At 47.4% G+C, this 22,614-nt stretch overlaps 1 protein-coding gene across 1 annotated transcript in view; it reads left to right on the top strand.

Annotated features, from left to right (window-relative positions):
- The window catches only part of PLB1 (phospholipase B1), a 90,810-nt gene extending 76,875 nt beyond the window's left edge, over nt 1–13,935 (top strand). Inside the window, exons 50-57 of the mRNA XM_029071636.2 lie at nt 981–1,061; nt 2,744–2,806; nt 4,195–4,283; nt 6,081–6,162; nt 11,241–11,345; nt 11,847–11,942; nt 13,155–13,229; nt 13,493–13,935. Of these exons, the coding sequence (XP_028927469.2) occupies nt 981–1,061; nt 2,744–2,806; nt 4,195–4,283; nt 6,081–6,162; nt 11,241–11,345; nt 11,847–11,942; nt 13,155–13,229; nt 13,493–13,711 (810 nt within the window). The 3' untranslated portion in view covers nt 13,712–13,935. The remainder of the gene's footprint in view (nt 1–980; nt 1,062–2,743; nt 2,807–4,194; nt 4,284–6,080; nt 6,163–11,240; nt 11,346–11,846; nt 11,943–13,154; nt 13,230–13,492) is intronic.
- The last annotated feature ends 8,679 nt before the right edge of the window (nt 13,936–22,614 follow it).

Below are 22,614 nucleotides of genomic sequence, written 5' to 3'. Positions count from 1 at the left end.
TAAAGAGGAACATGATGACTCTGGAGCAAATAGGGGGTAAGGGGTTCAGTCCGACTGTCAATCGTATTTATTGAACACTTACAGGGTACAGAGCACTGTACTGAGTGCTTGGGAGAGTACAATGTAATACTGTAACAGACATTTTCCCTGTGCACAGCAAGCTGACAGTCTAGAGGACTTACAGTCTTTTGAATGCTTACAGTGTACAGAACAAGTACTAAGCACATGGGAGAGTACAGTGTAACATTATATAACATTATAACAGACACATTCCCTGCCCATGACAGGCTTACAGTCTAGAGGACTTATAGTCCTCTATTGGGCGCTTACTGTGTGTAGAGCTACTAAGTGCTTGGAAGAGTACCATATAACAGAAATAGTCCCTTCCCACAGTGAACTCAGTCTAGTGGATTTAGTGGATTTATAGCCTGTAGGGGTCCCCCTGGGGGGCTTCAGAGAGACCAGGGTGTATGACAACATTAAGTTTTACTCTGGCCTGGTCTGGCATATGACAACATGTGCATCTGTCCAGTGTCTGTGACCGCCATCAACGGCCAGCACTCTTCCAGTCCTCTTCCCTCCACAGCACATCCCCAGTAGCATGCCAGCGCTGAGCCCTCAAAGCTTCTGGAAACCTTTGGCTCTTGTGTCTCCAAAGAAATTGATGGCCCAAGGTGTCCCTGCCTGCTGACCAAGTGCTGGCTTCCAGAAGGGAAATTCTAACTCCCACACAGACCCCTACACCCACCATCCTACTCCTTCTCTGCTTGTGGCTGGGAAACTCTAGCGAGGCTCAGAGCAACCCCTCCCTGGCTCATAGCCCTGACACAATAAGCAAGAAAGGAAGATGGCCATCTTACTTTGGGGGGATATTTTGGGGGGCTCTTGGGCTCTTGTACTACACACTACATATGTAGTATGTGTGATATTTCTGTGTGCTCCCCAAACTCTGAACTGGATTCTCCCATCCATTCCTTCAGGAAGTCAACCTGGAACAAGACTGGAAGCTGATCACGTTGTTTGTCGGTGGCAATGACCTGTGTGTGTACTGCAAGGACGAGGTAGGGACACGAGCAGTACAAGTCTGAACTCAGAGAGGCCAAGCTGCCTCTCCCCTTCCCTCCCTTTCAAGATGAGAAATTCTACCCAGAAATAGGCCCCTTAGTCATCTGAGCAGAATTCTATAGCCCCATCGAAGAAGGAAGTGCAGGTGAGAACTGCCTTTTTTAAGGAATATCCCTCTTGAGAGAGGCTTGTTACAAGGAACTTCTGGTCACTGTTCAGCGATGTCTGAGTCAGCAGGGAGGGCAGGCCCTGTAGAGCAGGGGTGGGCAAGCCATTTTGCCCATTCACCACCAACTCCCTTCTGTAAATGTCTCCAAGTTGAGGGAGCAGAGGAGTATTTAGAAGAATTGTACTTATTGAGCACTTAGTATGTGCCGAGCACTGTACTAAGTGCTCGGGAGAGTACAATACAACAATAGACACATTCCCTGCCCAAAACAAGTTTACAGTCTCGATGGGGAAACAGACACTACTTTAGGTAGCTTGAGACATCTATTAGGAGCAGCTGTCCTGCAGACTGCATTGTGACACGGGTGACACCCCAAGAACCAGTTTGCACCACCTGAAAGCAGCCCGAAAAGAAGGAGATTGGACATTCTGGTACAGTCCTTCTTGGAAAAGGAAAAACCCATACCAATGCAGTCCGCCCCATGTCAGAGCAAAGGTCACTTGATGGGTATCATCAGACCCACTCAGCCCACTCCAGGGTGGGATAATCAAGGCCTGAAAGGGAAAGAGTGGATGGGATGGGAATCCATATTCTTGATGGAGCCACTGTTCTCTCTGTTCTCTGATGGTTCCTCCCATCCAAAATCACTACTTCCCCAACCAATGCCAGAAGTTGAATCTCCTATCAATCCTAGGCTTCTAAAATCTTCAGATACAGAGAGGAAGATAGCTTTTCTCCTCACTGCTAAGTTGCTCTGAGCAAGAAGAAATTGAGACTTTTACTCTTCCCTCCAGACCCTAATTGTCTAAACTGCTACGTATCCATGCCTCCTTCCCACCTTCATTCTCCTCCCTCCTCTGTTTCATTCTATTTCTCTCTGACTCCCCCTCTTTTTCTCATGGAAACTCATATTTCCTTCACAAATATGCTATTATCTTCCCCATTCTGTAAAACTTAACAGAAATCATTCCTCCAACCCCCAGATTTTTTCATTCATATCAGGGAAGACTTTCAATTCCATTTGGGAGTATGGGAAGAAATAATATTGCATGCACTGAAGATTTTACTTCTCATTTTCAAAGACCACCTAAAATTCCCACATCCTCCAAGAAGGCTTCCTTGATTGATTTCAAACACCCCAATTTTTTTCAACTGAACAACCACAATTAACACTTCTGTTTTTATACCCATCGTCAGCACCACTGGATATTTGATTGGACATTTAATTACCTATTCCAGTATTTCTTTATGGAATATTCTCCCTACTACCTACTTGATCCTTGCTCCTTCTCCTGCTTCCACGATTTGGAGATAATTTTATATATTTGTCTCCCTAATTAGATTCTGAGCTCCTTGAAGGAAGCAAACATGAGTTTTCCTTCTGTAGTATGTTCCCAAGTGCTTAACACAGCGCATCGCATCCAAAATGCACTTGATAACTTAACTAACACACTCTCTCCCTTCCTATTTCCCTCTCCTCTCCCCTTTTACCCCTTTATCTTTCTCCAGGATACTCACTCAGTGGAAAAATATGTGCAGCACCTCGAACAAGCTCTGGATATTCTCTCTGAGGTAAAAGCTAGGTTACCTTTCACCCCCTTCCTCCTTCCCCAACCCTCTGCAGGCAAGCTCCGTGATAGCCCCAGCCAAGAATTTCCCATCCATGACAGAGTCTTGGCATCATGTTTCACTTGGAGACCAAAGTAGTGGGTTGTCTCCACTGACCTTGAAGATGGGAGGAGAGTGCTGCCTCTGAGGAAAGCCGACCCCTGCACCAGGATGGTCTGTGGTCAGTCCCAGACCTGCCCCTTAGTAATCATAGTATTCATTAAATACTAACATGTGCAGGGCATTGTGCTAAGCATCCCCTAGAGTGAGCAGAGAAAGCTGGAGACTGATTGTGGGGACCCTCATCCTCTAGGCTAAGCTGGGTTCAGTGGGATGTTCTCTTAAATATAGGTAAACTAAGGCCAATAGAGCATCAGCTGTTCATAGCTGATTCGTAGTGGTTCATAGAAACCACTTTATTTAAGAAATTCAGGGACACAGGCATACCTCAACCACTCTACAGACACCCCACCCCCCTCACATCCATACACATGAGTTGTGAAGGTCTGCCTATGCCACAAATAACACACATTAAGAGTCATGTTCCTGAAATCATATACCCCCAATCTCTTCTGGGCATCTCTAGCAAGTAGATCTTTAGTCCCAGTAACTAAATTTCCTGGATTTTAAAAAACTGTAATGGTATTTGTTAAGCACTTACTAAGTATCAAGCACTGTTCTGGGGTAGATACAAGCTAATCAGGTTGGACACAGTCCCTATCCCTGTGGAAGCTCAGAGTCTTTATCCCCATTTACAGATGAGGTAACGAGATACAGAGAAGTTAAGTGACTTGTCCAAATTCACCCAGCAGACAAGTGACAGAGCTGGGATTAGAGCTGACTCCCAGGCCCAACGCTCTTTCCACTAGGTCATGCTTCTTCTCAGCTTCACCTGAAACTAAGGGCCCAAGGACAGAGTTAGACAGAGAGGAGTGGGAGTGGGTGATGTCTGCACATGGAGAGAAGCAGGAGTTTCTAAGAATAAAAACTGTGATTGCTAATATCTCTACCTCCCCTACCCCCACCAGAAGCCAAAGAAGCCATGAAATGGTGGTAGCTTAGCAGAGAATTTCAAATTTTACCCATACTGAACAAACCCATATATGTCATCATTTTGCCCCCTTTCCTCCATCTTGTCCATCACACTGGCAATCTAGCCCGCTCCACACAAGGCCTACGGTTCCCCTCTCTGCCTCCTGAGGGTCTTCCTTTCCCCCCCCTTCCATAGCTGCTCACTGATTGTTGCCGACTTGTTCATTCCAAGCGCTTAGTACAGTGCTCTGCACATAGTAAGCACTCAATAAATACTATTGAATGAATGAATGAATGAATGATTCTTGTGCTCCCTACAGCTCCCTCGAGTCTTCGTCAGTGTTGTGGAGATTATGGAGATGGTTGGTCTTCGACAAATACACGGGGAAAAATGCCTGGTGCCGGTTCAGTAAGTGACCAGTTCAAGGGGCTGGGCACCTCTCAAGAGATAGCACTCAGGAAGGGGGTGGTGTTAGTGGGGCGTGGGACTGAAGAGTGCAGGGGCAGGTACTTTAGGAAGAGAGCTAGAGGTCCCTAGCTTGAGATATTGATGGGGTTTGGTCCCAGTGAATGAATTTTTCTCACTGTGTCATTTTCAGTTTCTCAGGACCTTGGAAATTGGAGTGGAGGTGTGTGGGGGTAAATGGTGCTTAAGAACTTAGCTCTGTTGAGATAGAATTGAGCAAGAACTGTAGTAGGTTGAGGATCCATTATCTGGAGCTTGCTCCTGGGACCATTTTACCTACATCCCCTAGAGCTGTTTCTGTGGCAACCACGGCAAGAAGCTGAGTGTTTTTTTTCCTCTAGACTTCTTGTGCTTGAGTCAGAGCTTGACTGACAGTAGTAGGTGAAGAGCCTTTTATCAAGGCTGAGGGGTTCATACAGCTGTCGCCATGTATACCTGTTGATATTTTATCCTTTTAAGTTGTGTTTTGGGGGACAGTCTGTCTTTAAGATAGAAAATTATAATGTTCCATTTTATAGTGTGCCTCCTGCTTAGGAGAATAAGGCATCCACCCCTCCCATCTCCTTAGGGATCTTCCTAAGTACCTGCTTCCAGGTATCCCAAAGAGATCACTTAACTTCTCTGTGCCTCAGTTGGCTCATCTGTAAAATGGGGATTAAGACTGTGAGCCCCATGTGGGACATGGACTGTGTCCAACCTGATTAGCTTGTGTATCTACCCCAACACCTAGTATAGTGCCTGAGATATAGTAACTGCTAACAAACACAGTTATTAAAAAAAGAAAAAGAAAAAAAAGAGTCCCAGGAGAGAACAGCAGCTGTCGATGGTCACGTAGACCCATTTCCCATCAGCAAAGCCCCTGGGGCAGGTAATTGTGAAGATTAGAGATGTAGGATAACCAGTAGCAGAGACTTCACTCATTTGTTCATTCACTCAGTCGATTGTATTTATTTACTGTGTGCAGAGCACTGTTCTAAGCACTTGGAAGAGTACAATACAACAGTAAACCCACACATTCCCTGTCCACATTTTGTAGCCACTTTGTTTCCTGGGACTCTGTTTGGGATCCCTGGGGTCAGGGAGCTCACTGCTGGGCACATCCAATTCCCCATGGTAATAATAAAATAATTGTGGTATTTGTGAAGCACTTAGTGGCAAGCACTGTGCTCAGCCCCTGTCCCAAACAGAGATCACAGTCCAGTGAGTGGGAGACCAGGTATTTAATCCCCATTTTACAGATGAGGAAACTGAGGCACAGAGAAGTTAGAAAAGGCTTGGACAGTCAGGAAAATGGTTTGGCCCTTTTGGAAATTGCAACCTACTTTCTGAGGAACTTCCATAATGCCCACACAAGTACCAGGAGGGTCCTAGATCCTCCAGTGCCATTTATCTAGTCTCACATCAGGGCAGACCCCTACTCAGGGGAAGTCCCTGGAAACCCCCAAATCAGGCAAGGTCCAGAATATCAGGGCAGGGGGAAGGACTCCAGCCAGCTGATATCTCAAATATGCCTTTTAACTGTGACCTTTCCTTCTGCTGAGTTCTCAAGCAGCTAGTCCAGTCTGCCTGCACACAGAAGGTGCTTAGGTTGTTGACCCTAATGGTGGCAGGATGGGGGAAGGGAGATGCGGGGGCACTGGGGGAATTGAGCTGCTGCAGTCAGACCAGAACCAGGCTGGGAAGCATCTGGCAAGAGACCTGCGGAACAGCTGTCTCCCAGGGGTTCTTTATCCTCCACAGGAACTTTTGCCCTTGCTTTCTACTGCCCCAGGAGAATTCCCCGGAGTTACAAGAAATGAAGAATGTAAACAGAGCTTTCCAGGTGAGCGACTCCATTTATCTTTTCTGTCTTTCTGCGCTCTTGTCCTTAACTAACTTCCCACATAAGGCCAGCAGAGTCCTTATACCCCAAAATGTGCTCAGCATGAGCTAACAGAGGGGCAGTTTTCTCCCCCACCAGCCCATCATCTGTGATTCGGGGCACCCAGTCCTCCTTGACCTAAGCGGCTACCCACAAGGGGGCGCATTCTTGCTTCCCAAAGGCGACATCGGTTGATTCATTCATTCAATAGTATTTATTGAGCGCTTACTTTGTGCAGAGCACTGTACTAAGCGCTTGGAATGTACAAATCGGTAACAGATAGAGACGGTCCCTGCCCTTTGACGGTCTAATCAGGGGAGACGGACAGACAAGAACAATAGCAATAAATAGAATCAAGGTTAACTGAGAGTTGGCCTGAGCAAGTCAAGGAAAAAAACTACCGGCCACAACCGGGTTGCACTTCTATTTGCACTGGTGTCCTTGTTTCGAAAGGCTGTCTATAGCTGGAATTCACTTTGAGGGGCGATGGGGGCCAGGGTCGTACTCGAGGTAAGCAACTGATTAAGGGTGTGTGGCTGCGGCCTTGGGTAGCCACAGTGGCTTAGCCTAGTGGCAAGAGCACAGGCCTGGAGTCAGAGAAGGTGGGTTCTAATGCCGACTCTGCCACTTTTCTGTTGAGTGACCTTGGGCAAGTCACTTAACTTGAGTCCCAGTCCTCTTGTCCCACCGCCACCCCTCATCCCCCTCTCCTCGTCCAGGGCCCCGCCACCTCCTTCCCATCCAAACCCTCCCCTCCCCCCGCCCTTCCCCCCCTCCTCCCCTTGCACCCACAGCTACTTTCAAGTGTGGCCTCTGGAACCCCCGCTCTATTACAGGCAAGCTACCTTTCATCCATGACCTTTTACTCTCCCGCTCTCTCCTCCTCCTCGCCCTTTCGGAAACGTGGCTCTCTCCCGAAGACACGGTCTCCGCCGCCGCTCTCTCCGGCGGAGGCCTCTCCTTCTCCCACTCCCCCAGACTCACCGGTAAGGGAGGAGGCGTCGGCTTCCTCCTCTCGCCCCGATGCCGCTTCCGCACTATCCCTCCTCCCCCCCTCCCTCTCCTTCCCCTCCTTCGAAGCCCATATCATTCGCCTCTACCACCCACTCCACTTACTTGTCGCCGTCATCTACCGCCCTCCCGGTCCCACCTCCGACTTCTTCAACCACCTTGACCCCTTTCTCACCTTCCTTCTCTCCTTCTCTCTGCCCACTCTGATCCTTGGAGACTTCAACATCCATACGGATGTACCCGACGACTCCTCTGCCGCCCGCCTGCTATCCCTCCTCGACTCTGCCGACCTCCTCCTCCACCATACCGCGCCCCACTCACCGACTCGGTCACACCCTCGATCTCGTTCATCTCCTACCGCTGCACTATCTCCTCACTCACCGACTCTGAAATCCCTCTCTCTGACCATAACCTTCTCACCTGCCTCATCTCTCACACTCCCTCCCCCTGCAAATCTTCGCTACTGCCCCACAGAGACCTCCGCTCTCTCGATCCCATCCGTCTTTCCAATAGCATCTCGCCTCACCTTGCCGCCCTGTCCTCTCTTCCCACTCTCGACGAGCGGGTCTCCGCTCTCAACTCCACCCTCTCTACTCATCTCGACTCTCTCGCCCCCCTTTCCCTCCGCCGCTCTCGCTCCACTAACCCACAGCCCTGGATCACCTCCTCCGTCCGCCTCCTACGCTCCTATGCTCGAGCTGCTGAGCGCTGCTGGCGAAAGTCCAAGCACCGAGCCGACCTCACACACTTCAAATTTATCCTTTCCTGCCTTAACTCTGCCCTCTCCTCCGCCAGGCAAAGCTTCTTCTCCTCCCTCATCGACACCCATGCCCGTCACCCCCGCCGATTGTTCCGGACCTTTAACTCTCTCCTTAGGCCCCCTGTTCCTCCCCCTCCCCCATCTCTCACCCCTAATGATCTGGCCACCTATTTCCTCTCGAAAATCAACACGATCAGGTCTGAGCTCCCCAAAGTCACCCCTCCGCCTCTCCTCTCCCCCCCAACAACCCTCTCCTCTACTTTCCCATCCTTCCCTGCAGTATCCTCAGAGGAGATCTCCTCCCTCCTCGCAAGTGCCACCCCCTCCACCTGCGCCTCGGACCCCATTCCCTCTCACCTTCTTAAAACCATCGCCCCTGCCCTCCTCCCTTCCTTAACTTCTATTTTTAACCACTCAATCTCCGAGGGCTCCTTCCCCTCTGCCTTCAAACATGCCCACGTCTCCCCCATCCTAAAAAAACCCGCTCTTGACCCCACTTCCCCCTCCAGTTATCGTCCTATCTCCCTACTACCCTTCCTTTCCAAAATCTTAGAACGAGTCGTCTACAATCGATGCCTAGAATTCCTTAACTCCCATTCTCTCCTAGACCCCCTCCAATCTGGCTTCCGTCCCCTCCACTCTACCGAGACTGCTCTCTCTAAGGTCACCCGTGACCTCCTTCTTGCCAAATCCAATGGCTCCTACTCCATTCTGATCCTCCTTGACCTCTCTGCTGCCTTTGACACTGTCGACCATCCCCTCCTCCTCCATACCTTATCTCACCTTGGCTTCACGGACTCTGTCCTTCCTGGTTCTCCTCTTACCTCTCTGGCCGATCATTCTCAGTCTCCTACGCTGGTGCCTCCTCCCCCTCCAATCCTTTAACTGTTGGAGTTCCTCAAGGGTCAGTTCTTGGCCCTCTTCTGTTCTCCATTTACACTCACTCCCTCGGTGAACTCATCCGCTCTCACGGCTTTGACTACCATCTCTACGCAGATGACACGCAGATCTACATCTCCGCCCCTGTCCTCTCCCCCTCCCTTCGGGCTCGCATCTCCTCCTGCCTCCAGGACGTCTCCACCTGGATGTCGGCCCGCCACCTAAAACTCAACATGAGCAAGACTGAGCTCCTCATCTTCCCTCCCAAACCCGGTCCGCTCCCAGACTTCTCTATCACCGTGGATGGCACGACCATCTTTCCCGTCCCGCAGGCCCGCAATCTCGGTGTCATCCTTGACTCGTCCCTCTCGTTCACCCCACACATCCTATCCGTTACCGAGACCTGCCGGTTTCACCTCTACAATATCGCCAAGATCTGCCCTTTCCTCTCCACCCAAACGGCTACCTTACTATTACGGGCTCTCGTTATATCCCGGCTAGACTACTGTGTCAGCCTTCTCTCTGACCTCCCTTCCTCCTCTCTCGCCCCGCTCCGGTCTATTCTTCACTCCGCTGCCCGGCTCATCTTCCTGCAGAAACGATCTGGGCATGTCACTCCCCTTCTTAAACAACTCCAGTGGTTGCCTATCGACCTCCGCTCCAAACAAAAACTCCTCACTCTAGGCTTCAAGGCTCTCCATCACCTTGCCCCTTCCTACCTCTCCTCCCTTCTCTCTTTCTACCGCCCACCCCGCACGCTCCGCTCCTCTGCCGCCCACCTCCTCGCCGTCCCTCGGTCTCGCCTATCCCGCCGTCGACCCCCGGGTCACGTCCTCCCGCGGTCCTGGAACGCCCTCCCTCCTCACCTCCGCCAAACTGATTCTCTTTCCCTCTTCAAAACCTTACTTAAAAATCACCTCCTCCAAGAGGCGTTCCCAGACTGAGCTCCTCTTCCCCCTCTACTCCCTCTGCCATCCCCCCTTTACCTCTCCGCAGCTAAAGCCTCATTTTCCCCTTTTCCCTCTGCTCCTCCACCTCTCCCTTCCCATCCCCACAGCACTGTACTCGTCCGCTCAACTGTATATATTTTCGTTACCCTATTTATTTTGTTAATGAATTGTACATCGCCTTGATTCTATTTAGTTGCCATTGTTTTTACGAGATGTTCTTCCCCTTGACGCTGTTTAGTGCCATTGTTCTCGTCTGTCTGTCTCCCCCGATTAGACTGTAAGCCCGTCAAACGGCAGGGACCGTCTCTATCTGTTGCCGACTTGTTCATCCCAAGCGCTTAGTACAGTGCTCTGCACATAGTAAGCACTCAATAAATACTATTGAATGAATGAATGAATAACTTCTCTGTGCCTCAGTTATTTCCTCAGTAAAATGGGGATTAGTGAGCCCCATGTAGAACAGGGACGTTGTTCAACCTGATTACTTTGTACCTACCCCCGAGCTTAGAGCAGTGCTTGGCACGTAGTAAGTGCTTGACAAATACCATTATGATTATTATTAATAATAATAATAAAGATTGAGGAGCAGTCACCAAGAATCAGAAACGGCTCAGGAGCAAGGTGGGCAGTTCAGGGGTGGCCCGGGATACTCTAGGCCCCAGGATGCCAATGTGCACAAAGCAGAACATCGTGGTATCATATAAAATTGTGAGACCACACAGCATAATATAATTATAATAATAATGTTGGTATTTGTTAAGCGCTTACTATGTGCCAGAGCACTGTTCTAAGCGCTGGGGTAGATACAGGGTAATCAGGTTGTCCCATGTGAGGCTCACAGTCTTAATCCCCATTTTACAGATGAGGTACCTGAAGCCCAGAGAAGTGAAGTGACTCGCCCACAGTCACACAGCTGCCAAGTGGCAGAGCTGGGATTCGAACCCATGACCTCTGACTCCCAAGCCCGGGCTCTTTCCAAGTATGGTGATGTCACACAGAATGTTGCATATACAAAAGGAGGGGAGACCAAATTTTTGCCTGCCTGGGGCCAGCCCTATTGGTATGGCCCAGTGAATCAATTAATCAATAGTATTTATTAAGTGCTTACTGTGTGCAGAGCACTGTAAGTCCTAAGTCCTTGGGAGAGCACAACCCAACAGAGTTGGTAGATGCCTTCACTGCCCGCAACGAGATTACAATCTAGAGGATGGCAGAGTGACGACCTTCCTTTCTGGAGGATTTATGGGATTCAAATCCCCTTATTCCCTGCTCCTGCTGAGGCCTAGGGAGATCCAACTCCAGTCCAAAACCAGCAGTCAACAAACCCCCACCTAACTGGGCAAAAAGGAGGGGATGGAACCCCCAACTGAATGCTCACTGCTCTCATGAAAAGTCAGGATGATGAGCAGGGCCAAATACGCTCTTCCATCCATCCACAGAGCAGCAGCATACTGATGGCCTTCAGCCAGAAGTATATGCAGCGGGAAGATTTTGCTGTGGTGCTGCAACCATTCTTCCAAAGCACTCATATCCCACTGGATAATGTAAGTCATCGATCTTCTGAGGTGCATCACGGGTGATTCGTCTCAGGCTGCCCTCTTCTGAATGGTCAGCTCTTGCTTTGGGGGAGCCATGGCCCTCCAGAGGTATGGCATTTTCTGCCTATGCTCTCCTGGGGTGGCTCTCTGGATGAGGGGATGGGATGTGCTTTCACGAGAAGGGCAGGGAGACCTTGGAGAGATTCATCCGGCAGGACATCCAGCGGCCATCGATGCTGGCAAACTTCATGATGGCTCTTCCCCTTTTTGGTGGGAGTTTGAAAGTACTTGAAGGGAACACAAATGTTTATGATCAAAAGTCATATATAAAACCAGGAAAGTTTAGGGATTCAAGTTTTCCCAAGCCCCAGTTTGGTTCTTCATGGGAGCTACTTTTGTGGGCAGACACCCATAGAGGAGCAAAGACTTCATGCGGTAGGCTTGAGCTGAAAAGAAGTCGAATGGAGAAATACCCATGTGACACAACTCCTTTTGTTTTTCTGCCAGAAAGGAGATGCTGACCTGAGCTTCTTTTCTGTGGATTGTTTCCATTTCTCTGAGAGGGGCTACTCTGAGATGGCCATTGCCCTCTGGAATAACATGGTACAGTATCAATCAATCATTTGTATTTAATGAGCACTTATTCTATGCAGAGCATTGTACTAGGCACTTGGAAAAGTACAAAATAACATAATTTGAATGAAGGGTCAGAGCTCTATTCCGGGACAATCGATCAGTCGATGGTATTTGAATGTTTACTGTGCCTGGCACCATACTAAGCATTTGGGAAAGTATAATATAACAGAGTTGGTAGACACGTTTCCTCCCATAGGGAGCTTACAGTTTAGAGGGGCAATGCCTTAGTGTTGCTCCGTCCAGTAATAGTAGCCAGGAAATGCAGCTCTCTGGGTAAAGTTTCAGATCCAGAGATTTCCCTGTTAACTGTGGTACTTGTTAAGCACTTATTATGTGGCAGGCACTATACTAAGCTCTAGGGTAGATAACAAGATGATTGGGTTGAACACAGCCCCTGTCCCACATGGGGCTCATAGTCTTAATCCCCATTTTACAGATAAGGTAACTGAAGCACAGAAAAGTGAAGTGATTTGCTTAAAGTCACACTGAAGACAAGTGGTGGAGTTAAGATTAGAACCCAGGTCCTTCTGACTCCAAGCTCTTGCTCTATTCACTAGGCAATGCTCTTGCTAAAGGGCTACAAGGAGAGCATGGGATCAGGACTTATGTGTGGCCTTGGGCAAGTCACTAAACTTCTCCGCACCTCAGTTCCCTCATCGGCAAAATGGAGATTCAAAATTGGTTCTCCCTCCTATGTAGACTGTGAGCCCCAGGTGGGACCTGATTTATCTTGTATCTACCCCAGCACTTAGTACTTTACAAATATCACTATTATTCTGGTTTTGGTTATAGTGGTAGTGGAAGCATATATTAAGCACCCTCTTGATCAAGGAACTTACACTTTAACAGAGGAGATGAACAGAAAAATATTTACAACTAGTAAATATTTTAAAGTAATTACATTTGTTACATACTGATACATATTGTTATAAGTCCATAAGTGCTAGAATTGGCTGGGGAGATGATATGGACCAGGGAGCTTGGAAATCAATGTGGGAAATTTTGTTGGAAGAAGTGGGATTTTAGGAGTAATTTGAGTGTAGGGAGAGAGGGAGTTCCAAGCCAGAGCAGAGCAGCAGCATGAGCAAGGGGACAGAGACGGAAAAGTCGAGATGAGGTATTGCTGTTTCTGAAAATTTGTTGGGAACCTAGCCTGAAGTCCTCTTGTCTCTGCTTCAGCTGGAACCTGTGGGTCAGAAGCAGATATATAACAACTTCACATACAGCCGAACCAAGCTCAAGTGTCCTTCTGAGGTAAGTCGAAGCGCTTTGTTCCCTTCTCTTTATGGAGTCAGTTACTTGCTCCATTCAAGTATGGAATGGTGTAGTAGGCTGCTGCTAAGGAGTTGATATCAAGTGGCACGATCAATCGTGGAGCACGAGAAGTTCTGGAATGCTGTGGGGACTAGAAGTGCCCAGCTCTGGCTACTAGATGGCCCCCTGCCCAGCCTTGATGGGAGGTGGGGCTGGGAGGGGGTGATCAGTACCAATTGAACACTGCCATATTCCTTTCACAGGACCACCCCTACCTTTTCACACTGCGGAACAGCGGGCTGCCAGGAATCCATTTCAAAGGGCAACAGAACAGCCCATGGGAGGTGCCGTTCTGGACTGTGCTGGTGGCTGCAGTGGGCAGCCTGACAGTGGGTGCTGGCATAGCCGTGCTGTGGAAAAGCAGGAAACTACCCTCCAGAGGATCAGATACTCCAGCAGGAGCAATGGTCACGGCTTTCTAAACTATAGCTTCCTGCTGGGTCTCCAACCAGTAGAACTCCTCCCGGGTTTTTTTCTACCTCAGACTTCCTTCAGAGCCAAGATCACAAACTAATACGCAATCTGGTGACCACAGAAGCCCACGGAGAATAGCACTGATTTTCTGGGGGCAAGTGTCCTTTAAATTGCTGTCGCTCCTACAAAAATTGATTTTTTTCCTTTTAAATAAAGGCTTTTATTCTTCAGAGATTGGTTTGGGGCAAACTGTGTATCTTTCCAACTAGGAGGGGGCAATACCCGTAGCTGTGTTTCCTTCATTCCCAGTCATATCGGCTGTGTGTCTACCCTGTTGGAATTAAAACAAATGTAGACCTCCTCCATCAATATCCATTTTTAGCTTCGTAATATTCTTATCCTGGGACATACAACTGTCTGAGGAAGAGCAAATGTTTCAGTCAACTGGTGAGCTAGTGGTCAGTTGAAGTGGTTAGTTACTGTCAACTGAAGACAGGACAGGCCCTTTTTCATGGCTTTTGGATTCCAGTTTACTGCACCATCTCAGTCAGCGGAGAATCTGGTAAAAGTGGAGCAAAGCGGTAGCAAAGGTAATAACAAGGGAAAGGGCTGGGAAGCAGGGATAGAGTTGTCCAAACTAAAGGGAGATGGTTGCTAGTCACTTCCTTTTCAGCCCAAATTTCAAACTCAATTGAGAGGTATACCAAAAAGCTTTATTAGAGAAGCAGCGTGGCTCAATGGAAAGAGCACGGGCTTGGGAGTCGCAGGTCATGGGTTCGAATTCCGGCTCTGCCACTTGGCAGCTGTGTGACTGTGGGTGAGTCACTTAACTTCTCTGTGCCTCAGTTACCTCATCTGTAAAATGGGGGTTAAGACTGTGAGCCTCACATGGGACATCCTGATTACCCTGTATCTACACCAGCGCTTAGAACAGTGCTCTGCACATAGTAAGCGCTTAACAAATACCAACATTATTATTATAGTTTTCAGAGCACAGGTATAGACTGGGAAGAGTTAGTCCATAGATCAGTGGTTATCTATTAAGCACTTACTATGTGCAGAGCACTGCATTAAGAGCTTGGGAGAATACAGAACAATAAAGTTGGTAGACTTGATCCATGCCCACAGGAAGCTTATAGAGAGATGGTAAAGTTGGATGCCTATGGCTTAATTTTCATATACGAAGTTACAGCCTGCAAATCCCATTTTCACATACAGTAAATGAGCTACCAAAATTTTTTCCATAGCAAGAACCATTAGGAACCTTGGGTTTCTGAACTCTTAGTGGAAAGAGCTCAGGAGTGGGAGTCCTAACTGTGTTCTAACCCCAGCTCTGCCCCTTGCCTTGCCTTCTCTGTGGGCTTCTGTGGTCACCGGATTGTGTATTAGTTTGTGATCTTGGCTCTGAAGGAAGCCTGAGGTAGATAGAAACCCGGGAGCAAGTCACTTAACTTCTCTGTGCCTCATTTTCCTCATCTGGAAAATGGGGATTCATTAGCTATTCTCCCTTCCCCTCATTGTCAGCCCTATGTGGGACAGGGACTGCCTAACCTGATTGTCTTGAACTTACCCTAGGGCTTAGTGCAGTGCTTGGAACATAATAAGCACTTAATAAGAAGCAGTAGGAAAGCTTAGTGGAAAGAGCATGGACCTGGGAGACAGAGGAGGTGGGTTCTAATCCTGGGTCCGCCGCATGTCTGTTGTGTGACCTTGGACAAATCACTTTACTTCTCTGGTCCTCAGTTACCTCCTGTAAAATGGGGATCAAAACTGTAAGCCCCATGTGGAACAGGGACTGTGTCTAACCTGATTATCTTGTATCTACCCCAGGGCTTAGAATAGTCTTTGGCACATAGTAAGCATTACCAATTGCCACAATTATTATTGTTAAAAATAATAATAATAATGAATACCACCAACACCCCCACACTTGCTTCAGAGTCTTTGTACTCACCCTCCAGACTCATTTGGACTCAGCTGCTGTGTCTGAACCTTGGACCTCAGTGGTAGGACTTGCAGTGCCGAAAAATATAAAGCAGAAAAACACCTGGAACCATTTCAGAAGCAGATGGGAGGCAGGCAAGCTGGAGAACAGACTGTGAAGTATAAAACCAGATGTATGGCCACCTTACTTCCTCTCCTCAGTCAACTCCTAATCATCCTTTAAATGTTTTAGTGACTCCATGTCCTAGGGGGTGGAGGAAGGGGAATGAGTACATTTATACAGAGCCCAGTGACTGCTGTCTGGTGGAGTGGCAAGGGAGACGGAAGAGCTTCTGATAACTGTGACCGTCTTATGTGGGATCTAGGTCAGGTATGAAGTGCCCTGAATGGGGCTGGATTTTTGTAGGGAATAGGAGCTATTCTCCTGAACTTCCGTTTAAGATATGGAGAGGGAAGGGTTTCTGGTCAGAGACAGGAGCCAGGGTGAGACGGGAAGCTTTCATCTTCCATTAGTCAGCGAGGCCTCCTACAGGTCCTCTTCTCGGTAAACAAAACGAGGGAAGAGCGTCCTGCCTGCTGGCCCTGAGCCTGGCCATCCGGCAGCCTCTGGGGAGAAATCCGAGCTGTCTTTCACAGACTCCCTTGTGCAGCATGGAGCACTAAACAGCCCAGGCTTGGCTGAAGTTTGAGGGGGGACAGGGGGCTGGAGAGTCAGTGGGGAGCCACAGACACAGAGTCCCGGCATCCCAGCCACCAGGCCTAGGACTTAGGCCAAGAATCAATCGATCATATTTACTGAGCACTTACTCTGTGCAGAGCACCCTATTAAGTGCTTGGGAGAGTACAATACAGATTTTCTGCCCACAGTGAGTTTACCACCTAGAGGATGAGCTTAGGATCAAAGAGGAAAGCCCACTGAGGTCAGACCTGGTGGAGGAATAGGGAAAGGAGAAGGGGGGTTCAGGGAGGAAACTGGAATCCTGCTGCACAGCAGGTAGAATGCTGCACAGTGGCAGTCAAAGAAGCCCCACTCCTTCAGTTGGCAACTTTCAATAATAACATCTTAGCATTTGAATTTTCAATGCCTTTCTGTGACTCTCAATCAGTGGGTAAATCCTATGGACTGGGAACTCGACCTCTAGACTGTAAGCTCTATGTAGGCAGGGAGTGTGTCTGTTTGTTGTTATATTGTACTCTCCTAAGTGCTTAATCCAGTGCTCTGCACACAGTAAGTGTTTAATATATACGATCGACTGGCTGACTGGGTGTAAATGAGGATAAAGAGGCTGGAATTTGTAACCAATGAAGTGATCCTTCAGTTTGAAAATGATGGTGTCAATGGCTGAGATTGTTTCTGGGAGTATGAGTGTCACTGAATGACCAGCTCTTCTACACTTACCCACTTCCCAGAAAATGACCCCTTACCTCTCAGACGCAGCACTGCTCAGACACCAATACTTAAAAGGATGAAGTTATGTCTTACCACCACCAAGACATGCCCTCTGACTTGTTCTTGCAATAATGGTGGTGGTTGCACAGAACCATTTTCTTCTCTCACCCAGTCACCCTGTGCTCAGTGGCATGCCTTTAAGACAGATGGTAGGGAGAGCAAGTATGGTTAGTGATTGTAAGACAGAATATCTCTGTCCTCCACTCTGAGACACCACTCTGTCCTTACCTGGTTTTTAAGCCACCTTTGAGTATGGTGCACAGACTGGCTTAGTAAGGGTTGAGGGGCAGGGGTGGTTCTTGCAAAAATCAGGGGAAAGGCAAAGATCAGAAATAAAACAACAAAATAATAATAATGATGAAAGTATTTATTAAGCACTTACTATGTGCCAAGCACTGTTCATCCATTCATTCATTCAATAGTATTTATTAAGCGCTTACTATGTGCAGAGCACTGTACTAAGCGCTTGGAATGTACAATTCGGCAACAGATAGAGACAATCCCTGCCCAGTGACGGGTTTACAGTCTAATTGGGGGAATGGGGGAATTAGCACATACTGTGCTAAGTGATGGGGTAGACATCAGATCAGACACAGGTCAGGGAGCTCACAATCTAACAGAGATGGGGAAGCAGATATATGAATGTTCCCTGCTTTACAGATAGGGAAACTGAGACATAGAGCAGTTAAGTGAATTACCCAAGGACACACAGCAGACAAGTGGCATATCTGGGATTAGAACCCAAGTCTCCTGGCTTCCAATCCCACCTGCTTTGCAACTAACGAAATGCAGTTTTTCTTCACATAGCTAGGCGGACTGGATCTGGAAAATGGCAGGAACATGGAGTCAGAGTATAGGGAGGCGAGTGTGGATGTTCCAAGGCAGCGGGGCATCAACAGAAGTTTACATCTCCTGGGCTGTTGTCGGTTTGCAAAGCCCCCTCCCAACCCCCACCACCCCAGTGAGGTAAAGCAAAGGACCTCCCTGAACCGCCTTCATCTAGAAGTCCTGCCTCTATCACGGCTGTGCCATGGACTCCACATCTGACCAGCCCATGTGCTACAAGGACTGTGCTCAATTAAATGCCTAGTAATTATTCATATTAATGTCTGTCTCCCCCTCTAGATTGTAAACTTGCTATGGGCAGGAACTGTGTCTGCTAATTCTGTGGCATTGTTCTTTTCCAAGCCCATAGTGCAGTACTTTGCATAAGATAAATATGATTAGTTGATTGATTGAGGCTTTAGAATGAGTGTGAGAGGGCGCTTGGGTGTGAAAGCGGGTGTGTGAGCGTCCAAATGTGTGATGTGTCTTGTTGGTGGACGCTTGATTATGTGTGAGTGTGTGTTTGACCTTTACTTATTAGTCACAAACATCTAATCACCTCAGGGCGGGGTTTGGTGAGGGTAGGCGGTGGGGGGAGAGAAGTGTAGCCTATTCAGCGGGTTTATTTTCTTATTTTCTAATGCTATTGTTCTCTCCCAAGTGCTTAGTACAGTGTTTAACACAGAGTAGGGGCTCATAAATCCTATTGACTGACAGGCGTAGTGTTTCATATAATTGCCCTTTTTTATATGTCATCATCCCTTGTGTAGGTTAGACTAAAAATGGGTGGGCGATAAGGGGCTAGAAATTAGCTCTGGGCCCACAGGAGAAAGGAAGGCAAAAAGCCACTAGGAAGCTACCATCCTATTGCTGGGAAATGGGGAAATGAGGATATTTAACGCCCAGCTAGGCAGATGTGAACAGTAATAATATAAACTTATTTGGATAGGCCAACTTTCTGTCCCATCTGCCTTCTGAAAGGACTCAAACAGGAGGCCGAGAAGGCATGAGATAAATGATTTCGAGATTCTGGTTCTTTTTAAAATTCACTCAATCAAGAATATTTATTGAGTGCTCACTGTGTGCAGAGCACTATACTAAGTGCTTGGGAAAGTACAATACAGTTGAGTTGGTAGATAGGGGTCATGGCCACCACAGGAAGCTTACGGTCTAGAGAGGGAGATGAACATTGAAATAAATACAGATTATACAGATTTATTTCAATCTGTACACTACAGATTTATTCACTACTGGTTATAAGGATATGTATATAAATGTTGTAGGCTGAAGGTGGAATGAATATCGGTAAGGTATATATCAGGCCACCACTTGTCACCACCTATTGTTTTTTTCATGCCTTTCTTCCTGCCCTAGACTCTAAACCCTTTTGAACTCCACAGGAAAATATATGGATTGAGACCATTCTGCTGCAGTTTAGTTAACATAAGCTTCTTGAGGGCAAGAATAGTGGTCTTTCAGCTGTGTTGTGCTATCCCAAGTGTTGAGTACAGTGCTTTACATAAAGAACTCAATCAGTCAATCAGTGGTATTTACTGAGTACTTATTATGTGCAGAGCACCGTACTCAGCAATTGGGAGAGTACAATACAATTGACTGATTGATAATGGACATGATGATTTGCAGAACTATAGGGGGACTACTGCAGCTCAAATAGAAGCCTATTTAGCTCTCCGTTGATGTATTTTAAAATTTACGATCGGCCAGCTGGGTGTTAAGCTAAGAATAGCCCTGGGAGGAGGTGCATGGAAAGCAATTCGGGATATGACAACAAAGGAAGGGGAGTTTATGTCATTAAAGCTTGTCATGGACAGGGAATGTGTCTACCAACCCTATTGTACTGTATTCTCCCAAGTAATTAGTACAGTGCTCTGCCTACAGTAAGCACTTGACAAATATGATTATGAACCCCCAACTCACAGACTTGCACATCTCCACATTGAGGATACTAGAGAAGGAAGAAGGATGATGATGATGATGACGTTGGTATTTGCTAAGCCCTTACTATGTGCCAAGCACTGTTCTAAGCACTGGAAGAGATATAGGCTCATCTGGTTGTCCCTCGTGGGGCTCATAATCTTAATCCCCATTTTACAGATGAGGGAACTGAGGCCCCGAGAAGTTAAGCGACTTGCCCAAAGTCACACAGCTGACAGGTGGTGGAGCCGGGATTAGAACTCATGACCTTTGATTCCTAAGCTGTGGTCTTTCCAATGAGCGACGCTGCTTCTCAGCAGAAGGTCCAAGAGCCCATTATTATATTTAATGATGCCCTTTGGGAGCAAAAGTAAATGAAGGGACCATCCACCCTTATCAATAAACTATTTGAATTTCTAAGCTGCAGAGCTAGGTTACCCCATAGAGCAACTAGGCAAGTCACTTAACTTCTCTGCACCTCAGTTACCCCATCTGTAAAATGGGGATTAATACTGTGAGCCTCACGTGGGACAACCTGATTACCCTGTATCTACCCCAGAGCTTAGAACAGTGCTCTGCACATAGTAAGTGCTTAACAAATACCAACATTATTATTATTATTATTAGACTTATGCCTGGTGTCAGAGGGTTAGGCCACAACTTATCAGAGGAGTAGAAGAGTGAGCTGTCGTGGTCAGCCTCTGAATTCTGCCTCTGTCTTAACTTCTTATAAAAAAAAAAATGGTATCTCTTGAGAGCTAATTATGTGTCAGGAACTGTACTAAGCTCTGGGGCAGATACAAGCTAATCAGGTTGGACACAGTCCATGTCCTATATGGGGCTCACAAATCTTATCTCCATTTTACAGATGAGGTAACTGAGGCACAAAGAACTTAAATGACTTGCCCAAGGTACATAGTAGACAAGTGGTGAAGCTGGGGTCAGAAGCCAGGTCCTTCTGACTCCCAGGCCCCATGCTCTTTCCACTAGGCCATGCTGCTTCTCATCTCTATCCTTTACCCACAAGTGTGATGATAAAAAAAGAGTCGGTCAGAAAATCATATTTTTGAGTGCTTGCTGTGTGCAGAACACTGTACTAAGCATTTGGGAGAATTAAATATGACAACATAATAGACTCATTCCCTGCGCACAACGAGTTTACAGCCTAAAGTCTTGTGCATGTTTGCTCTACACACTGCTTGACATCTCTGGCCTGTGTTCAGAGATTGTCTAAAAAGAGATGTAAGAAGCAGCATGGACTAGTACATAGAGCATGGGCCCCCAAGTCAGAAGACGTGGGTTTCAATTCCACCTGTCTGCTTTGTGACCTTAGGCAAGTCCCTTAATTTTTCTATGCCTCAGTTTCCTCATCTGTAAAGTGGGGATTAAGACTGTGAGCCCCACATGGGACAAGGCCTGTATCCCACCTGACTGTCTTGTATCTACCACTGCACTTGTACAGTGCAGGGTACAGTGCCTGGCACATAGCACTTAACCATTACCACTATTATTATTATTAGATGGAAATGGGTGCAGCTCATGAGAGAAGAGCTGAGGACTCAGTGTTTCCACTCTGACCCCCCTGGTCACCTGCTGCAAGGGAGCCTGAACTATACTGGGGAGGACATGCTGCTTCTAAGAGCACGGGCTTGGAAGTCAGAGGTCGTGGATGCGAAACCTGACTCCGCCACTTACTGGCTATGTGACTTTGGGCAAGTCATTTAGCTTCTCTATACCTCAGTTACCTTATCTGTAAAATGGGGATTAAGACTGTGAGCCCCATGAGGGACAATCTGATTACCTTGTATGTACCCCAGCGCTTAGAACAATGCTTGGCACATAATAAGCGTATAACAAATACCATCATTATTACAGTACTTAGAACAGTGCTTTGCACATAGTAAGCCCTTAACAAGTACCATAATAATAATAATAATAATGATGGTTTGAATTCCACTTGACGGCTGCTCCTGGTTTTGCAAGCTTCCCTGGTGTCATTCTCCAGAGGAGAGGTGTCAGCCACAGGGTCCTGGACTAACTCCCAGCAGGGAATTACATTCCCTCAGCTTGTGTTTCCCCCCCAGGTTCAAATGGACACGGTGTCCTTCATCATTCTCCATTCTTGCTGCTGCCCAAGGGAGCCTACGAATGCCTTAGTTCCAATTTCCTCTTCCTTTTCCTCCTCGGGGGTTCCGTTCAAAAGGTCAGGGTAGACACACCAGGGGAGCAGGGGAATTAGTGGGTGTTTCCCTTCCCAGGGAACCCCACTTGCTAATAATAATTAATATTATTCTCATGGTACTCATTAAGCCTTTACTATGTGTCAAGCACTAATCTAAGCACTGGGGAAGATACAAGTTAATCAGATTGGACACCGTCCCTAGCCCACAAGGGGCACATCTCCATTTTACAGATGAAGTAACTGAGGCCCAGAGCAGTGAAGTGATTTGCCCAAGGTCACCCAGCAGACTTGTGGCAGAGTCAGGATTAGAATCCAGGTCCTTCTGATTCCCAGGCCCATGCTCTATCCACTAAGCCAAGCTGCTTTTATTTGTATATAGAAATAATTCATTCTCAACATAGTCCATCCTCTATTTCACTGCCTTCTAGCTTAGCTTTCTTCTTCAGCTTAATTCTGGCAGCATCAAGTCTCAGTTAACTCTCATGTGAATCCCAGGGGAATTTTGGCATTGGCTGTTCTAGTGTACTCTTCCAAGTGCTTAGTACAGTGTTCTGTGCACAGTAAGTGCTCAGTAA

This window comes from Ornithorhynchus anatinus, chromosome 9, assembly GCF_004115215.2.
Source record: "Ornithorhynchus anatinus isolate Pmale09 chromosome 9, mOrnAna1.pri.v4, whole genome shotgun sequence".
In the NCBI taxonomy this organism is placed as follows: domain Eukaryota; kingdom Metazoa; phylum Chordata; class Mammalia; order Monotremata; family Ornithorhynchidae; genus Ornithorhynchus; species Ornithorhynchus anatinus.
This window is presented reverse-complemented; position numbering and strand designations above follow the sequence as displayed.